The 20837-nt window shown below is 35.7% G+C and overlaps 1 protein-coding gene across 1 annotated transcript in view; it reads left to right on the forward strand.

The window, feature by feature from the left end:
* Positions 1-20837, forward strand: part of Nmt (N-myristoyl transferase) — a 182924-nt gene that overhangs the window by 73404 nt on the left and 88683 nt on the right. The window contains exon 6 of the mRNA XM_090393987.1: positions 1878-1994. Within this exon, the coding sequence (XP_090250113.1) occupies positions 1878-1994 (117 nt within the window). The remainder of the gene's footprint in view (positions 1-1877; positions 1995-20837) is intronic.

Raw genomic sequence — 20837 nt, forward strand, 5'->3', positions numbered from 1 at the left:
AGTGTATGAAACACGTAGGAGATTTCTCTTGTTTTTCTTGGATGACTTTAAGTGAGGTATCAAATTGGAACAATGCCCAGTCCACTATTCAGTGGACTGGGCATTGATGGTGTTACCTGTTTGGCTCAGTTGAGTAACCTGAAGAAATTAGAAATTCACTGAAAATTTGCTTCAGTGACAGAGTTCATCGATTTGCTATCACATCAGTAGTGGATCAAATCTTTTGAAAGCTCCAAAAATGTCAACCATTCAGAATGATAAAGATTGCACAATTCTTTGCTATTTCCTCTCACATTGCTAATGTAGAGTGAATTGTCTCACTCTACATATGGACAAAGAAGATTGAGAACAAGTTGACTCTTGAGTTTGTTGAAAGATTTCTATTTGTTCAATATAACTTCAAAGAAACATCTTCTGAAAACTTCCATACATACATACTTAAAGAGCAGTTAATTACCACTGAAAGAGATAAAATGTACAGGAAGTATAAATGAACATTGGAAAAAGAGGGCAACAAGGGGAATAGTGATTGACTACAATAATATCTAGTACATTTTTACTATAAATACGATAGCATTTTAAAAAATAAAAGTAAGTACTTTTTATTAAAGGGTTCACAACTTTTATTGTAATTTAAACAAATTTTGATGTTTGGTTGGATCCTCCTAAATATCTTACAGATTTTACCAACATTTAGAGCTATTACCATCAAATTTGAGTTATAGCATCCTTTATAACTTAAATATCTTTTTAATTTATATTAATTATTTTTGTTACTGAGAAATAATGAATTCATATACTTTACATGAGATTGTTATGAGTACAGAAATGGATAGTTTTCCTGTAAATATTATCTGTTATTCTTTCTCTCTCTCTCTCTCTCTCTCTCTCTCTCTCCCCCCTCATTCATCTATCAGTCTCCCCACGTAGTCCTGTTTTTACATTTGGATGTCCTCTGCCAGCTCTCATGGGCTCTTACAACACATTAATTTTAGGGACAGATTCATGCTTGATTACTTTTATGTTCCTTCTGAGTTTTGATTTAGCTAAAATTTAGCTTGATGTTCTTACATAAATAGTGCAAATGTTTTTGTTTTAGTTCTTCCCACCATAGCTCATAACATTTATGTCTAGTACAGTTTACTCTCACTATTCCAAACTTGTAGAATTGCTAGTTTGTTATTGTGAGTCTGTTATAACAGACTGCAGGCTATTAATAGTTTGTTATAATGGATAGCCAGTTAGAGTGAATTTCCTTTAGTATAGATAGCATTGTTTATACATAGCATTGTGCTTATGTATAAACTGTTTATACAGCGGGTTGACAACCTCCTCTGAATGAAGTTGACATCCCTTTTCATTTCATCATTATTTGATTCTGAAACAGTGTTTAGAAGTTTTCATTAAGCACACAAAATAGCAAATTATATCTCTGTTCTTCATTGTTTAACTTCTGTTTTAAACTTTTCTGTTTCCACAAGAGGATAGTAGAGATATCACTATCAAATTGTATGAAAAAAAAAACAAAAAACTTCTGGATTTTATACAATGCTTTTGGAGCTTTCAATAAATTTAATAACCTACAATTGAAAGTTGCTTTGTGTTTTAGAAGAGTTATTTTAAAGTTAAAAGAAAAGTTAAAAATTAAAGACTTTCATTTTGATTCAACATTGAGAATAATCAGTAATTTGCTGTGTAACAGTCTTGAGGTAGGCTCACCATTTGAATGATAGTATATTTACTCAGCTAATATCCCCCCCCCCCCCCCCCCATCCAAAACAACAACAACAACAACAATTGATAATGCTTATTATACAGATTGTAATATTTTTTTTTTTTTTTTTTTTTTTTTATTTTATTTTTTTTTTTTGTCTTAGGGCACTTCAACCTCCAGGATGGTTAAGGCAGTGGCATTGTGGCGTGAGGGTAGTAAAAAGTAGTAAATTGGTTGGCTTTATTAGTGCAGTACCAGCTTCAATTAGGATATATAATCAGTAAGTGTTCTTTAATTGGGATGTATGATCTGTTTTGTTTATTCCATATAAGCAGCATGAATAAACTATATCAAATATATTTCGTGCAGATTATTGCTGCACACAGTGGTTAAGGAATTCTTATTGAACAAATATGATATAGTGAGACCAAATTCATTTCATTTTTGAAGGAATTGTGATAACCATTTTCAGAGCACATTAACATAAAAATTTGTAAATTAAAGATGCTGAGAAATTAATATTCTTGGTTTAATCTTTCATCCAAGTGTAAGCAAACAATGTTTGTATGTGAAGTATCTTCATGACTGGGCTACCTGTATATAGAAGATAATTACTTCACATCATTTGCTTTAGTATCCCATAATGCAGAGTACACACCTTTTCAGATATGCTGCTATGCATTATGGAAAAGGGGCTGCTATCTAGACCGGTTTCGACTTTCATTTGATCATCCCATAATGCACAGCATTATACATATCTGAAAAGGTGTGTGTGCTTTGCATTATGGCAATTAATGTGAAGTCATTATCCTCTATATACAAGCCCAGTCGTGAAGATACCTCACATGCAAACATTGTTTGCTTACACTTGGATGAAAGATTAAACCAAGAATATAATTTCTTGGCATCTTTAATTTATAGTATAACCATCATAATTAATACTTTATTACTCGATTGTTTGTTGTCAATTTTCTTTCAAACTGATCCATTTATTACATATCTAAGTTCATCATCTCTTTCTTTGTTTGTTGTCAATTTTCTTTCAAACTGATCTATTTGTTACATATCTAAGTTAATCATCTCTTTCTTCCTGTCTTCTAAAGTCCTTTGTATAGCATTAGCCCATTTATAACTTGGTTGGGTTGTTTTTCCTTGCCATTTTTTTCTGATGTTTGTTTCATTTTCTGTCATCTCCCATTCATGATCATATCATTCTTAGAGTAGTTCTGTTAATACTTTCCTGCATACTAATAATATCAAGTTCTCTTTTAATGTCTTCATTTTTAATATAGTTCAATCACATACACAATCACTCACATACAATATAGTTCAATTCCTCATAACTCATATCTGTAATCTCTAGTCTTTGATCAACAGCTTTACAGTATTTCTAATCTAACTCTCACAATCACTTTGAATGCTACTTTATGTAGTGATGCATAGTAAAATCCACCTAGATCTTGGTCTTTTTCCATCTATCATGGTAAAAAAAAAAAATAGAAAAAAGAAAAAAAAAAAGAAGCCACTTCGTTTGTTTTGCTAACTTTTCTCTCCTATTCTACTCTTCTATTCTGTTTAAGTGATTATGCCACCTGAGGTTAGTTCTGCTTTACACACTTCTGCATTTTAACAATATCAAGTTTATCCTCATATTTAATTCTACCAATTGATGCCATCTGTTCAATCTCCTCATTTTTCTTAGATCTCTTATATCAGTGGCTTCCAGGCATATTCATATCATGTCCATAGCTTCCTGTCTCCAAGAAGCTAGGAACCTGGCATCCTTTTTGTTCCAGACTTAACTCCTTCCTTCCTTTTAATGTAGTTTTTAATACTATTACATAAATCCTGTTTGTCTTAATTTAGAATATTATTCTTACATTTCAGTTACTTTATTGAATTCCTCCCTAAAAATACTTGATGCTATTCATATCATTTCTTCGCAGCCTTTCTGTTTGTTTCATGCCTCTTCTATAGTTATTTTAATGAGGCAATTCTGCTAGTTGTCATCATTCTTTCTTTCTCCTTACGCCTGTAAACACAGACAGGTAACTGATTGTCAGGTCAGCATCTGCTCATTATCCCAGCTTCAAACATACTGAACCATCTTCTCATCCTCTCTCATTTTATGTACACATCTGTGCTCTGGAAAAGTCTTCTCAACTTGGTTTCCCCTGACTACACCCTCCAATTATTCAAAAACATATCAACTACATAATTTCATGTGCTCACACACCACTTAGCAGTTTTGCTGCCTTGTGTGTGTGTGGTTGGTTGGTTGGTTGGTTGGTTGGTTGGCAGTGGTTGATATGCTATTAAACAAAAAAACTACTACCAACAACAAAAATAATAATACCATCTGTGAAAGTTGTTGGGTGGTAGACTTAGCTTCAAGCAACATTTATTTATTTGCTCCTTCCTAAGGAGTTACCTATGGACATCACTTTCAATCCTTGTGAGAAATTTAAAAATAAAGACATCAGTGACAGTTTCGAAAGTTATACCAATGTATTTATTCAAAACACTGGGAAAAAATATATCTGGAATTAGGGTCAGTACATAGAAGTTTGAGGGTGGGTTACTTAGCTTCCTATAATATCTATATATAAAATTTAATTGGCTTAAGTATTTATGGTTTTATTTAAATATAAGCATTACTTTTTAACTTCTATTTGTACATACTTATCAGTATAATGTAAATCTCATTATTAAAAAAAAAAATGAAAGTGAGCAAAGTATTGAGAAGATGGAGGGGGTAGCATCTACATTTAGAAGTAGTTAGTTACTTTTCTGCCATTATTACTGGTATTACTGCTTATATTACTGGTATTACTGCTTATGAAACTGCTAAATTTCAGATGGGGATGTACATTCTCAACACTAAATTTAATTTGGTAATGTAGGCCGAAACATTCACTCTGTCAGCTGGTTTAAAATTGCTGTCAACTTCTGCATTCTCTACTCAACTTATGAGGTGATGTTTTGTATGAAATTTCATTTTTTTTTGTAACAAAGGTGGGTAAGACAGTGGCGGGATAACTGGTTGAGATTGATTGAATGTGACCTGTAGCAGTCCATCGTTTTACTTTCTTTTTTCATTTGTTACATTCCTTCTCCACTCAATTTTGGTCCTGTTGCTGAAATTCTGAGGGGAAGGCCTTAAGCATCATAAAAACTATTCATAATGTTGTTGGAATTGGTCAGAATAGTGATTTTTAGAGGTGTTTCTGAAGGAAGTTCTCTTCTTCCTCTCACCTCTGGGGGTGAGAAGAAGAAGAGAACTTCCTTTCATTTCAGTCTGATAGAGCAGGGCTTCCCAAATTTCTGGATGTCAGGGCCCCCTTTGCAAAAATTAAAATATTTCACGGCCCCCTCGAAAAAAAATCATAATAGAGAGATATATTATTATAATATTTATTGTATTTATATTCAATACAAAATATACACAGCGAATATTGCAAAAATCAAATGCATATATTACATTTTTTGCCTCTTACTGTTTGGTTTTGAAGACGATGCAGGCTGTTCTGGTAGAATATGAAATACTGTCCTTTTTTTTTTTGAGTCTTTCTGCTTTTTCTGATTGTTCGCGGGATTTTTTTTTTATTTTTTATCAGCCACTTATTCATCTCAGGGTTACATTTTTTTAACGTAGAATAGATCCAATAATATCACCACTTATCGATACTGGCACACCACAGACTATTAACATGAAATTAGTGAATGTTACCTGAATAAGGGAATCCCCGGACCAGGAACATTTTTCTCTTTTGTGACTTTTCTCCATTTACGGTAATTAAGCCTAACGTGAAACAGACAGCAAAGGCAGGTTATTAAAACGTGCATATAATTGGTGCGGTATTAACAAAAAATCGTGCAACCGAAAGATAAAAGCATAGCTGACAATTGAGTTGAAATGCTAACTCTCTTCAACCGAATTCCATGTGTGAAACTGCCATAACATTCATTATATATATATATATATTACTTTAACACTTTTACGAATTTTAACACGTTCAGTTGAATTTTATTGCTGCCTTGGGAAATCGAACTCACACACATCTAATTAATAGCAATAGTTTTTAGTTAGATACTGTGTTTGCCTATGCAACATATGGTTTTGTTTCAGTCTATACAGCATAGTTTCTGTATGAGGGGACATGTGATTCATTAATTAGTGTGTTTTTATCCCAGTTGTCTCTAATTGCACTATGTGTTGAGAAATATATTACACAGACTCCTCATACCTTATTCACTGGCATAATAAAAGTACTTGTATTTATTGCCTCTGCAGTATAGTGGCTGTTAGGGAGGGCGTGTTGTTTACCACTGCAAGTGAGTTACTATCTCCCCACGTGAACTTGTTTAAGCTTTTTTTCATGTGTGAAGTATATGCGAAACTTATTGGTAACAGAAAACTAGCTTGGATGACAGTGATAATATAAAACGAGTTTTGATATGTATATAAAGATTTGGAGCTTCCCTGGAGAGCATTCGAAGTAAATGCAATTAACCAATGCTTTGAAATGAAACATATGAATAAGCAATATTTACTAATATTCATTAAGTGCCGAAATACGCAGGAAGCAAAGTTTGTGAACCAACACCAATGTGTGAATTTTTCCATTAAAATATAAAAAATAACAAAAAAAATAATAAATAATAAAAGTTAACGTTTCTTTTAAAATAAAAAAAATCTACTTAGTCTTAAAACATTTTAAATTTGTTTTCATTATTTCAATGCCCCCAAGGGGGCCACGGCCCACAGTTTGGGAAGCGTTGTGATAGAGGACTTGTTCTCAGAAGACTTCAGACAATTTAAGAAATAACTACTTTTGACTGTCACTATAGCATTCATCAACTGTTAAGTCTGTTAATGGCAAACTATAAAAATGGAGGAAAACTCATGTTAAAACTTACTTATTTGTAGAATTTTTGCCTAAGTTTCATAGGCATTCTCAGTACAGAATTACAGAACAGCAATCAAACAGTGACAAACAATTCTAAAAAGTGCCATCCTAGTAACTAATGTGAGATAACTAAAACAGTCAATTTCCTCACTAATACACACACACACACACACACACACACACACACACACACACACACACACACACAACACACACACACACAGAGTGGTTCAAAATTCCATGTACAAACTTTGAGAGGGATAGAGAACATCAGAATCAACCATATTCACATATAGGAAAGAATGACTGTAAATACTACTGGAAGGTATACTAACAGGGACACAAAGATATAGAAATAACACAAGGCAGTAAGTAGTGTAAAAAACTTTATTAGGTATAACTGAATAGTTCAATAGTAGTTGAATACATAATATGGTTTCTTATCAGGTGCTCAATAAGAAACATTTGCAATGATGCATGTCTGACACTGACGCATTGATTGCTATACATTTTCGAAAATGCGTGGAGTTTCCCGGATATTAGCACAGCGATGGCGATTCTTGCCACAAGGCCCGTGTCAGAGGCAGCAGGCGTTTCGTACGCTGTGGCTTTAAGGCCCCCCCCCCCACACACAGAAAGAAATCAATGCTTGATAAATCAGGTGAGCGTGGGGGGGGGCATGCAATGGGTCCATCATGCCCAATCCATCGAGCCCCAATGGACCTGTCCAAATACTGACGCACAGAAATGCTAAAATGGGCTGGAGCCCCCGTCGTGTTGGAACCACATCTGCCAATGCACAGTCATTGGAACATTGTTCAGTAAATCCGGCAGAACTTCTTCCAGAAAGGTCCGTCACTTCTGGGAGTCCAGTCGGGTGGGCCGACTAAACAGTCAGCAATGATACTTGCCCATACATTAATGGCAAAGCGTTGTTGTGCAGCATGTGATCGCACAACATTTGAGTTCTCATGGGCCCACACATGAGCATTGTGGTGATTGAAGACCCCTTTGCAGGTAAATGAAACTTCTGTGAACAAAACAAAAGTTGGAAAATCCGGGTCTACGGCACTTTTCTGCAGAAACCACTGTGCGAATTCCACATGTCGAGGATAATCTTCGGCCATCAAGGACTCAGAGTGCAAAACGCACAATACACTGGATTGAGATATTCCCATAGCAGAGGCAACGGCACGTGTGCTTGTCTCTGAATTATTGTCCATTGCATGCAACACCTGCTCTTCTTCAGTTGATCGTGGCCACCCATTGTCATGCCTGCAATCCCTGAATGATCCATGGTCACACAAATTCTGATGCAAATACGCAAGCATTTGGTGATGCAGTACACATCTGTTTGGATACCTTTCGCGATACATTTGTACAGCGGCTCTTCCATTACCGTCAGCTAACCTGTAAACGAGGTGCATGTCTGCCATCTCAGAGTTCATTAAACAACATGTTCTTCATACGACGTTGAAAGCTTGAATGAGGAAGCCCCAATTGCTCACCTGGAGTGCTGGCGGACAGCACCACCTATCACTTTCGGGTAGCGTTTCTGGTCATGCTTTCCTATGTGAATATGGTTGATTTTGAGGTTCTCTACCTCCCCTCAAAGTTTGTACATGGAATTTTGAACCACCCTGTATGTGTATATATATGTATATATATATATGTGTGTGTGTGTGTGTGTGTGTGTGTATATATAAGTTAGGAAAAATTAGCAGATTTAAAAAGTGCTATTTCTCATAAAGGAGATAGATGTAGACCATTGAATCTATTTGTTAGGACCATGGAGTAATGTTTCTTTATAAAGACATAGTATGTGGAAATGACTTTTATGAGGGACTTTTGTCTTGTTCCAGTGAACTCTGTGTTTAGTGCACATAGCTTGCTTAGCGAGTCCAGACTGTTCAAGCTCATGATATTTCATGTTTTTATAGTTTATTATTATTATGCTAACTCATAGTGTTCCAGTATTGAAACAAATGTGTATAACAGATTTAACATTTAACAAATGCTAAATCTGTTATAAAACAGATATAACACTTGATTCTGACTAAAGTAAATATTATTATCCTTTCTTTTAGAGCTACACGGTGATCAGCATTCATTTTAAAAATTTATGGAATTTGCAACTGCGTTAAAAAAACTTTTTTATTATCCTGACGTGTTGATCTTCACATCAAGATCATCATCTGGCGCATACATCGCTATACAAGACAAGCTGAGTTACATTATTAACTGTAAGCTAAAGAAACAATGATTTGATCACATGTTATTCTACTGGCATGACCTCTAGTGTAAAAAATAAAATTAAAAAAAAAAAATAAATAAATAAAATTACATCAAGCTAAATTCTATTTATGATGACAGGAATAAACATTCTTTCAGATGGTTTTCTTTCAGAAACAATGATGTCCTATTTTTAGTATTACAATTCTTATTTTTGCTTTTAAGATACTGGATTTTTTACAGTCCTGTTTATAGTTGTTCTTAGTGAGGAACGTTCCGTGGGTCAAACATATACCTTCCATATATTGGGATTTTTAGACCATCATTATTGTTCAGATTGGGGTGGTTGATAATAATCTCACATGCTTCCTTGATCATGCCCTGAATTCCCTACACAGAATTGACTGGAAAAGCACTAGCTGTCTACATCGCACTAAAACATGGTATGAATGAAAATTCAAGGAAGCATGCAAGATTATTATCAACCACCCCAATCTGAACAATAATAGTGGTCTAAAAATCCTAAATATATGGAAGATATATTTTCGACCCATGGAATGTTCCTCACTAAGAACAACTATAAACAGGACTGTAAAAAATCCAGTATCTTAAAAGCAAAAATAAGAATTTTAATACTAAAAATAGGACATCATTGTTTCTGAAAGAAAACCATCTGAAAGAATGTTTATTCCTAAATAGCATTTAGCTTGATGTAATTTTTTTATTATTTTTTTTATTTTTTATTTTTTTCACTAGAGGTCATGCCAGTAGAATAACATGTGATCAAATCATTGTTTCTTTAGCTTACAGTTAATAATGTAACTCAGCTTGTCTTGTATAGTGATGTATGCTCCAGATGATAATCTTGATGTGAAGATCGAAACGTCGGGATAATAAAAAAGTTTTTTTAACACTGTTGTAAATTCCATAAATTTTTAAAATAAATATTATTATGGCAGACTTAAAAAATTACTAAAAATTCCTGATTGATTCATTCCATAGGTACAGTTATAAAGAAAATTCACCATAGCAAAATATCTACTGCAGCAAACTCTTCATGAGATCCATAGTCAATTCATGTCGGAGGCTTAATGGATTGTATACAGCACTCAGAAAGGATTAAAAACAGAATTTAATTCTTCCTATATTTTCTCAGTCAATGAGACAAAATATAGGAAGTCACTGAGACAAAATCTCTCAGTGCCTGGAGTCTATAAAGTACCCTGTTCCTGTAAACTAGCGTACTTTGAACAGACAGGCAGATCAGTATCTGCCCTGAAGGAACATAAGTCATACATCTGCAAGCACGACTATGGTCAGTCAGGCCTGGCTGACCATGTCTTGGATACAACCCACAGGGTGTCATGGAAAGAAACCACCATGCTCCACTACAGCAAATTCAAAAGAGAAAGACTATTCTTAGAATCAGCAGCAGCTCTCAGGAATCAACCAAATCTTAACAAATATGGTTGCATTAAGCTTCCTAAGATTTGGGAAACGCTTATCACCAGAGGTCCCACTTTACATTCCAGGCCACCTACAACTGCCCTTAGAGGGCGCTCCACCTAGATAGGACTTTAGTGTCTCCCACGTGGTTGGGCTTAGTATTGTTTGTTATTTGTTTTTATGTTACATTAGTTTTTTTGTAATCCCTGAAGATGTCTCATTGACTGAGATGAAATATAGAAAGAATTAAATTCTGTTTTTAATCCTTTCTGAGTGCTGTATACAATCCATTAAGCCTCCAACATGATGTTCTCACAGCACTTAAGCCTCTACATACGGATAGTCAATTCATTTGTTCCAATAAGTTTATTGTCATGAGATTTGACTGTTTATTCCCAGTTTGGTTGAAAATGTTGAATGATGGAAGTTGGGTAATTCGTGAAGCTGCTCTTCCCATCATTTTAGTCCAATTAGGCTGATATTGATAATGAGGACCTTAAACAGTATAAGAAACCACTATATTTCAGATTTGCTCAGTATTGCTTGAATGGGTCAACTTGTAATGGTATTTATGTACAACCCCCCCCTCATTTTTGTTCATTTGGACTGAAATTCTTAGAGGACCTAAAATAGTCTAATTTCCTTCATGTCATCCTTAACCTTTTGACTATTACAAACATGCTGAGTGCATTCATCGGTATTGTTTCTTTAGTGTTATTAATACCGTGAGTGCATTTGCATGTTTCCATAATTCATTGTTAGTGTCGCTAACACTCTGAGCTCGTTTCCGTAAATTTTTTTGTTTTATAATCATTATAACCGCACTAAACGCATTTATCATTTAGTTTTCTTACTTTACACAGAAGATGATTGTTCCCTGTGAGAAAACAAAATTATTTACTTTGTAAACAATTTTCTTTTTGTATTTTGTAATAAATTTAGTTTAATCCTTTATCCAAGTGTGAGCAAACAAAGTTTGCACCTGAAAGTATCTTCAGGACTGGGGTAAGGTACCTTACCCCAGTCCTGAAGATACTTTCAGGCGCAAACTTTGTTTCTTCAGGACTGGGGTAAGGTACCTTACCCCAGTCCTGAAGATACTTTCAGGCGCAAACTTTGTTTGCTCACACTTGGATAAAGGATTAAATTAAATTTATTATACTCTAACCAAGTGAAAAATAAACTTTCAACACTTTTTGTATTTTGTATTTTGAGGGACACATATGGTGTAAAAAAATGGTTTCAATATTGGGTTTGCAGAAATGCAAGATGTCTGCTGCGTTATTTGCAAGAGATTCTGATAGTGAATCGGATGAAGAATATGTTGAAGAATTTTTTTTAAATGTAAGTGATGACGGTGATGTTGATGTCTCATTGAAGAGTTTTGATAGTGATAAAGACAGTTGTGGTTTGTCCCAAGCAAGGAGGTGGTGCTGTATACTGGCTGGATTGGTATGTTTACGTTGTTCTTGCTTTTCTTTTATGGGAACACCTGGCATTTCTCATGATATCCCCATAAGTAATTGCTCGTTGGAACTATTTGAATTATTTTGATGAAGATATAATGAACATTTTAAGACTAGAAAGCTGTCACTATGCTGAGCACCATCCATGGGAATGAAATGGAGGATGTAGAGACAAAGAAAGGAAAACAGTGAAAAAACCAGCTGTGTTATTACAGTACAACACCATGGGAGGTATTGATTGTTTAGATCAAATGCTTTCATATTATCCTGCTATCTGGAACAAATAGAGATATTATGTAAAAATATTCAGACATCTTTTACATATCTCTGTGTACAATGCTTTTGTACTACACACAAAGTTAGGTGGTAAGCTTGATCACATAGCTTTTAGGCTGGTTCTCATAGACAAGATCATTGAAACCTGCTAAATGATATTTGTAAATGCTATTTAAACTCCAAGGGCTAACAAGAAAGGTGGAAGACCAGCTAAAGGAGGGAACCCAATCAGACTGACAGGAAGGCACTTTCCAGAATATATATTCCTTATTGCAAAGCAAGCAGATCCAAGGAAATGTGCTGTTTGTTGCACAAGATCAATTTTAGGAAAGGTTTGCAAAGAAACATGTATGTTGTGCTCCAGTTGCCAGGTAGGGTTGTGTGCTTCACCATGCTTCAAAAATCTGCCGAGAGGATGTCCCAATCTGCCTTAACCTTGACAAGAGGAAGATTACACAGAAAGTGAGAAATCAAGATATCCACTGCTTAGTATTACCCTTCAAGATAAACAGCAAAATATTTGAGTTAGAGCTGAAACCAGTATGAGAAACATAATCCATCCAATTGGTAACTAGTAAGACATGTTGAGAGAAGCATTATGCACAAATAGGCAAGGATCAATTATTTTAAAGGAACACGTACCAGACATATTTATATATACTTGTACTGCTTACACATGTAAAAAAAATGGAATTTTATTCAAAAACTCCAATATATTTCATTCAATGTAATATGGACCTCAGAAAGATCAGTAACTACATTCAAAACATGAATCACGGGAATGAGCCATGTGGCATGTCTTATTAGTATGTATCGTCATCACAGCTGAGTTGGCAGAAATATAAAAATTTGTGCAGATGGCATCCATGTTATGTTGGATGAAAAATATCCGAATTTTTGAATAACATTATATTTTTTTCTACATGTGTGAGCTGTATAAATAGACAAGAATGATATCTGAAAAGTATCCTGGAAATGGAAAGAGCTATAGGAAGCCAAGGAGACTGGGAAAATGAGATTTAAGAGATGGATGGAGCTAAAAAAAAAAGCTCAGCAGTGGGAAGAGTCGAAGAATTTTGGGGAGGCCTTCATCCAGCAGCGAAGAGAGAATGGCTATTAAAGAAGAATACTTTATATTTGGTAGATGTTTCTTTTTGAATACCATTTGGCAAATCAGTAATATTCAATTTAGAATTGCCAAATTAAATTTGTGCCTTAGTGGTTCTTATAATAAGACTAATCAGTGACGCTACAGTATTTTTTCTTTTAAAGGTTACATGGTGATCAGCATTTATATTTACGAATTTAGGGACACAAAACACGTGTTGTAATTATTTTACTTATTATTAATAAAATAACAATTGACGTTTTGACCCCTGTATTGAGGTCATCATCAGAAAAATACATGTGTATATGAAAACAAGCTACATGCTCTTGCACTCTACAAGGATAAATTGATCCATGCTGTTAATTGATCTTTTACTTAGCCTGACCTCTAACGGTAAAAAAAAAAACAAAAAAAAAAAAACAAAAAAAAAAACGTCTAAAGTCTTCCCGTACTAAGCTTTTCTTCAGGACTTGTACAGTTCAGGTTGCTATTGAATGTTTAAAAAAAAAAAAAAACTTCACCAGGTCTTATTGTATTGAGATTATTCTTTGGCTTGTTCTGGTTGCTATAATGGTTACAAATGGGTCCTCCACATGGTTAGACCGTCATTTTTGTTCGGGTTAGGATTGTGTTTGAACATTTCACATGCTTCTTTAAATTTCTTCTTGAACCAGGTTTTGGTGCGGTGTAGGACTTGGTACCTTTCCAATCAATTCTGTGTTATGTCTGGAGTGCATGGTCTGAGAGGCCGGTTTTTCCAGAATGGAGCTATTTATTGTGTCGTTTGTGTTTGTCCTTCCTAATTGGGATGGTTTGCCCTGTTTCCCCTGTATATGGTAAGTTACATGTGCATTGTATTTTGTAACCCCCCCCCCCCCCTAGGTGGGCTAGGTGTGGAAGAGGATCTTTGGAAGAACTGAGTAAGTGTCTTAATTTTGTCAGGGAATTTAAAGGTGGTTTTGATGTTGTATTTGTGTAGTGTTTTGTCTATTTTTTCTTTGAAATGCCTCTGATATAAGGAATGGAAATGGCATTCTTGAAATCTTTTTTGTTTTTAGTGGTGTCTCTGTAGAGTATTTTGTGAATAGTTTTTTTACTATACCCAATTTTTATAAATGAATGGCTGATGATCTCGTATTCCTGGTTTAGTGCTTGCTCATTTGAACAAATAGTGTGATCTCTGTGTTTAAGGGTGCTTATGACACCTAGTTTTTATGTTGGATGGTGGTAAGAATTTTTGTGTATGTACTGGCTTGTGTGTGTAAGTTTGCAGTAGACTGAGAAGGAGAGACAGCCTGAGGGAAAACGTGTGACAAGTGTGTCTAGGAAAGGAAGAGATAGTTTTTTTTCCATTTCAGTGGTGAATTGGATATGTTTGTGTTGTTTGTTTAGGTGGCTAAGGAATGTATTTAGTGCTTTGCAGCCGTGCGGCCAAATGGCAAAAATATCATGAACGTATCTGAGCCAATTTTGGGCTTTAGGCACGCTGACTCTAGAGCTCGTTGCTCAAATATAAAAGTTAGCTATTGGGGGGGGGGAAGTGGTGAGCCCATGGCTGTACCTTCTTTTTGAAGGTAAAAATTGTTTTGCCACACGAAATATTCGGAGTGGAGTATGTGGGCAAAGAGGGATGTGGTGTCATGTGGAAATATGTTCTGTAAGTGCATAATAGTATCATTGATCAGGACATTGGTGAAAAGGGCTTTTCACCAATGGCCCGATTAATGATACTATTGATAAATAATGTTAATATTCAAAAATGTGTAAGCAGCTAATATGAAGTAGCAAGGGGACTAAAACAGATTGGCAAAGCAGATATTTGGAGCAAAAATGGCAGTAAAGAAACCCAGGAAAAGAAAAGATATTGATTGATGTAGTCACAGGGAAGTAGTCAGATCGTTGATCAAATGAGACTGGCTTGCACTTTGTAGTAGATTAAGATAGCACAAGGTTCTTTTCTTTCACTTTCTCTCTTTTTTCTGTATCAGCATTTTCCATCTTATTGTTGATAGGAAACTAATATCATAATGACGATCTACTATCTTAGGATTTAGTACACTTCATGAGGATATATATAACAGAAAATGATTATATATATAGTCAGCTTTCACTAGAGCGAAGTCACAGAGAGAGTGAAGAAATAATGGAATGGTAAAATATCATAACATTACTTTTAATTTTCTTTTACTACATTAATTTTTGTGTAGTAAATATCCTTTATTAATTTTATGGGACACTGGTCAAGACTTGTGGTTGTGTGTTATTGTGAGTTTGATATAATGGTGTATTTTGCTACACTGAAAGTGGACCACTAGCCTATATATTACTCTGATTCCATAGATGCAATACAGGTTTACTTTTCCTTTGATACTTTATAGCTTTTCAAATCAAATTAGCATATTCCATAATGTATATCATGGAAATATAACAAGGATCATGATATTTCCCTCCTGTTTTTTCATAGTTAAATTCTGATTTATACAACACTTGTTTAATGTAAGCCAGTCTTGCTCTTAATAAGTTTCCCTTGAATGATTTTTGTAGCATTTTTCTTAAATATGCATGCATAATAGATCCACTCTTGGGGGAGGGGGGGGATCTCTTTCTAAAAATTGTTTTATTTCTCTCTTTATAGATTGATACAGTGAGAGATCTACATTAGTCATTTCTGGGATTCAAACTTTTTTTTAAAAAAAAGCTATAATATCTGCCTTTTCACATTCAGGTTTCTACTAGCTTTTTTCTATCATCAAAGTAAAGTGAAAAGGCAGATATTTGGATTAATTAATGGAGTTATGGAGGGAGGAATGCTTTAGCAAGATTAGCCTTGTTGGGCATTGCAAATACCTAATCTTGAAAATCTGAAACTGGTAAACTACAATGCGGGCATAACTGTAACCATTGGTGAAGCCTGGTGAATTTGTTAATAGCTATGGCAACAGGCATAAAATAATCAGATTGGAAGGAAACTGTCTTGGAGTGAACCACCATAGGCAGAGGAAAGATCAAATCTCTGTGGTATTAAAACTACTTAGATATTAGATGAGTTTAATTTCCTATTAATATTAACACTTTATTTATTAGAGGCTTGAATTGGCCAAAAGCCATATTTGGACTCCAGAGTAGTCTGTTTTCTTTTCTGTTTCTTCCATAACTTAGAATTAGTAATATTTTTAGAATTATGGCAGACATCATAGAGACAGTGACTAATCCTTCTTTTCAAGGGCAAACTGTTGTCCCTTCAGACAGGGCATTAGTGCTCTGGACCAAACTAATGGTCTTGTTTTAAGAGGCTTCTGGGTTAGCAGTTGAATGATCCAATGCATACCAGTCACTGAATTAGAAACCTTTATGCAGATGTATGTAAATGTCACTTTGCAGCATATATCCAAAATCCATAGTCATGTGCATCACAATGTGTTCTAGGCAACTATTTAAGATTGCTACTGGTTAGTAATCATCAGTAGTGTTGTTGATCACAATTGGAAAAACAAAGGGTCTTTCAGAGTTCGATAAAGGGCTTATTGTGGGTTCCCATCTGGCTGGAGCCATGATTTTGAAAACGTCCGAGGTGACTGGTTTCTGAAAAAGGTGAGATATCTTGGGTATTTGATCAGTGGAAAAATAACCCACATTGCTTGTCTGAGAGGTGTAACTGTGGTCCAAAGACAAAATGTCAGGAATGAGATTGTCATCGTCTGAGACAAGCAGAACTTCCTGTGTGCAGCAGTTGACTGAAGCATTTAATGAAGGCTATCTCCACCCCATATATCACTAAACTATGCACAGGGAATTGAAGATGAATGATAGTGGCAGTCGCAGGGCCAACATGGTATTAAATAAGTTTCTAATTCAGTGGTATGTGTACTTCCACTATTGCCTGGCCCCTTAGCTGGTACTAGATGCTAGGAGAGTTCTTATGTTAGAGGGGTCAAGTAGTCCTTCCTGATGCAAAACAGAATTCCTGAAGTAAGTTTTGAAGTGAGTTTTTACAATTTAAAAAACCCTGAGCTTGAACAAGGATTTTTAATTAGCTGTTAATTTGAAACTTGTACCACTAATTTTGCATGTGTGCATGCACACGCACAAGAATTACAAAGAAAAGAAATTTATCCTAGACAAGAATACAGAGTTACATTTTGAAATGCTATCATCCATTAAAGACCAGAGATTATTGTTGTTGGCAAAATTAAAATATGAGATGTTAGTCAGCCTCTCTTCCGTAGTTTTGGAGCCTGAAGCACTCACTGCACTTTCACGTGGCCACAATTTCGCCCTAGCTCCTAAAAGAATAACTGCCTGCCGAGGAAATAATGATCCAAATGGGACGTAGGATTTACAACCTTCCTAACCATATCGCCAACAACGTCAGACTGGATGTAGCCGTTGTTCTCACCAAAGCAAGACCTCCAAAAACCCACTTATCCAGAGACGAATATGCCACCCTACTAGAAATGAAGAAAAACAACAAAAAAAATAGTAATCACGAAAGCGGATAAGGGAAACGCCATGGTGGTTCTCAACCAAAAGGACTACACAGGTAAGCTTAAGGCTTTATTATTAGAGCATACTACCTACCTCCCTATTGAATATAATCCTACCAGCTCTCAGATTAGAACTCTCTACAGACTCCTTAAGAAGGTCACTTCTTGGCCTGTGGAAGTTGCTAACAAACTAGCTAATCAGCTAACGCCTTTTTTTTATTCCCGTATACGGGAGTAGGTGAGGCCATTTAGCCCTATCTAACTTTTGGAGACTGAGTGGGCAGTTCAATCTCCACTGGTACCAATCAGAGATAGATGGACCAAGGCTATCACTAATTAAGTGGTACACAGTGAAGAGAGACGGCTCAAATGTGCCGCCATCTCGTGGTCCCTAACACAATATGTTTAATGTCTGAAATAATGTGGGTTCTACGGTTGATTTTCTTGAGTTTATGGGACGAAAAACCCAAGTTTCTGGGAGGAAAAACCCGCTTGCCCATGCCAGAGATCGACTAACTCGGGAACTGGTCTAAAAAAGGCTTAGAAAAATTTCCTCTAGTCACCGACTAGACTTGAAACCAAGTCTTCCTTCGTGCGGCCAAGCACCGTGGTGTACAAACGCCACATCCACTGAGCTACACAGGCTAACAAACTAAAACCTTTTAACTCTAGATCCCCCCCCCGATTATATGGACTTCCAAAAGTACATAAACAAAATGTGCCATTATGTCCCGTACTGGATGGCATTGATTCCCCCACATATAAATTAGCCAAACATTTAGCCAAAGTGCTCGCACACTATACTGGCAACACACCATCATACATCAAAAACTCTGCCCACTTCAAAGCCAGTATAGAAACCCTCTCACTCCAACACACTGACATAATGGTCAGTTTTCACGTCTCCTCCCTATTCACAAATGTCCCACTCAAGGAAATGTCTCACCAATATGAAATTTGCCATTCAAGATCAACAATAGATCTCTTCACATCACCCCAAAACCTCTGGTGGACAAATGCTATAGAAACGTTTGAAAAAAACTGTGCTGTTGTATCTGATGTTTCCAAGGCATAACAGTGCCTGACATCAACAGCTTTTCAGCAAACTGTCATCTTAATGTCTGATAGTTTCTCAGATAGGTTGTGTATTATTGGCAGAGGGTGTTTTCTCTTCAGATTTTGCTAATAATTCAGGTGTTCCTCAGGATTGTTACATCATAAAAAAAATCCCATCACTTTGTAATGGGATATTTCCATGAACTTTGGTTTTCATTACCTGACTATGGCATTGATATCTGTTTGTGTGTTGGGGGGGGGGGGGAGGAATGGTGATTGAGGATAGCCTTGTTGGAAATCAATAAATCATGCATACAACCAAGCTGCCCTCTATCACCACTACTCAATTTGACTGCTATGAAGAATGTATAGGATGTGTAGATTGTTACTGTTATTTGGTTTGTGATTTCATCATCAGCATGTGAATTTAAAAGTTGATTTCTTTTTGCATAGTTTAAGGCTTTTCTATATCCTATAAATGCTACATGTTGGTTTTGAATTGTGATATTTGTAATTAGTATATGATCTTGAAAATACTGTTAATTTTATCAGTCATATTATTCCAAGGGGTGCTTAAGAGTCAAAGCTGTATAACTGAGAGGAGGCCTCCAAATAGCCTTTAAAGGAATGCGGAGAACCAACCAGGGCTTCTGACCTAATATCCAATCCTCACCTTCTCGTGGTGCACCCTGTTGGGTATCTACTTGGATACTGAATGAACGAGGATGGGCTGGCAATTTGGGATTTAGCCGACCAAATTGTATTCTTATTGGTTAAACCAAAATAAAAAAAAAAATGATGGTACAACATGACAAAATTTCATGCCGGCTGGGGCGTCGCCCGGTTAAACAAGGCCCCCGTTGTTTTCGCCAGGGAACCAGGGCAAACAGCGAAAAGTCAGCTACTGAACAAATCTGAAATCAAACCCCAACTCAACATCACCACAGTTAAAGATCGGTACTATCAACGTAAGAAGCCTGAATGGCAAAGAAATGGAGCTAGCTGAGGAATTAGATAAGTACCAGATCGACATAATAGGGGTAACTGAAACAAAAATGACCAAAATTGGCGAGATCTTTCTGAGCAATAAATACAAAATGTTATATTCAGGCATTGACAATCAAGGAAAACAAGGAGTAGCCATAGTATTCAACACAAAATACGAGGCTAATCTTCTTGAATGGCAGTCAGTCTCAAGTAGAGTAATGTGGGCAAATATCAGAATGGGGAACTGGATAATGAGACTTATTTTTGCCTATGGTCCCGCAGAAGGTTCTACTAAGATAGAAGTAGAGGAATTTTTTGAGGCTTTAGAAAAAGCAACTGACACAATGAAAAAGGAAAAGTTGTTCCTTGTTGGGGATCTAAATAGCAGAGTAGGAAATGATTGTGAGACAAAAAAATATTTTGGGAAAATTTGGAGAAAAGAGCAAAGCTAATAATAATGGCAAATATCTGTTGGATTTCTGCCCAGAACATGGACTGGTTATTACTAACACCATGTTCCAACATAAAAATGTGCACAAATTCACATGGAGAAAAGAGGCCAGGAATAAGAAAAGTCTCATTGACTATGTTATTGTTGATAGTGATGTTTTCTCCCTGGTGTAGGACACCAGAGTGTACAGAGGATTTGAAATTGGAAGTGATCACTATTTAGTCTTGAGCAGGATAAAATTGAATTTCATATTGAAAAGAATAACATGTAAGAAAGTTTTAAAGCGAATAAAAGTTGAGCAGCTCTCAGATGTGAACTGTAGACCAAAATACAGAAAGATTATTGAAAAGAAAATGAAAGAGTTTGAGAACAGGAATCAAACCTTGGAGATTCAGTGGCAAACTCTGAAGAAAACATTGATTGATTCTGCCAGAGAGGCATGTGGTAAGGTTGTGTGCAAGGATAGAAAAATCAGAACTCCCTGGTGGACACAGGAAGTTAAAGAGGCAGTGAAGGAAAAGAAGTAAGCATATCAAAAGTTCCTTGCAAATAAGTCAGCTTTTACTCTTACAGAATACAGAGACAAATGTAAGAAAGCTAAACAGTGTGTAAAACTAGCTAAACAAAAGTCATGGGAGGACTTTGGCAAGAAGGTAGAAAATAAATATCAAGAAGGAATACCAGAATTAGAAATCAGCCTGAAAGAA

The sequence above is a fragment of the Typopeltis vanoorti genome, chromosome 6, assembly GCF_054136105.1.
Source record: "Typopeltis vanoorti isolate ZY-2024b chromosome 6, IOZ_Tvanoo_1.0, whole genome shotgun sequence".
Lineage (NCBI taxonomy): Eukaryota > Metazoa > Arthropoda > Arachnida > Uropygi > Thelyphonidae > Typopeltis > Typopeltis vanoorti.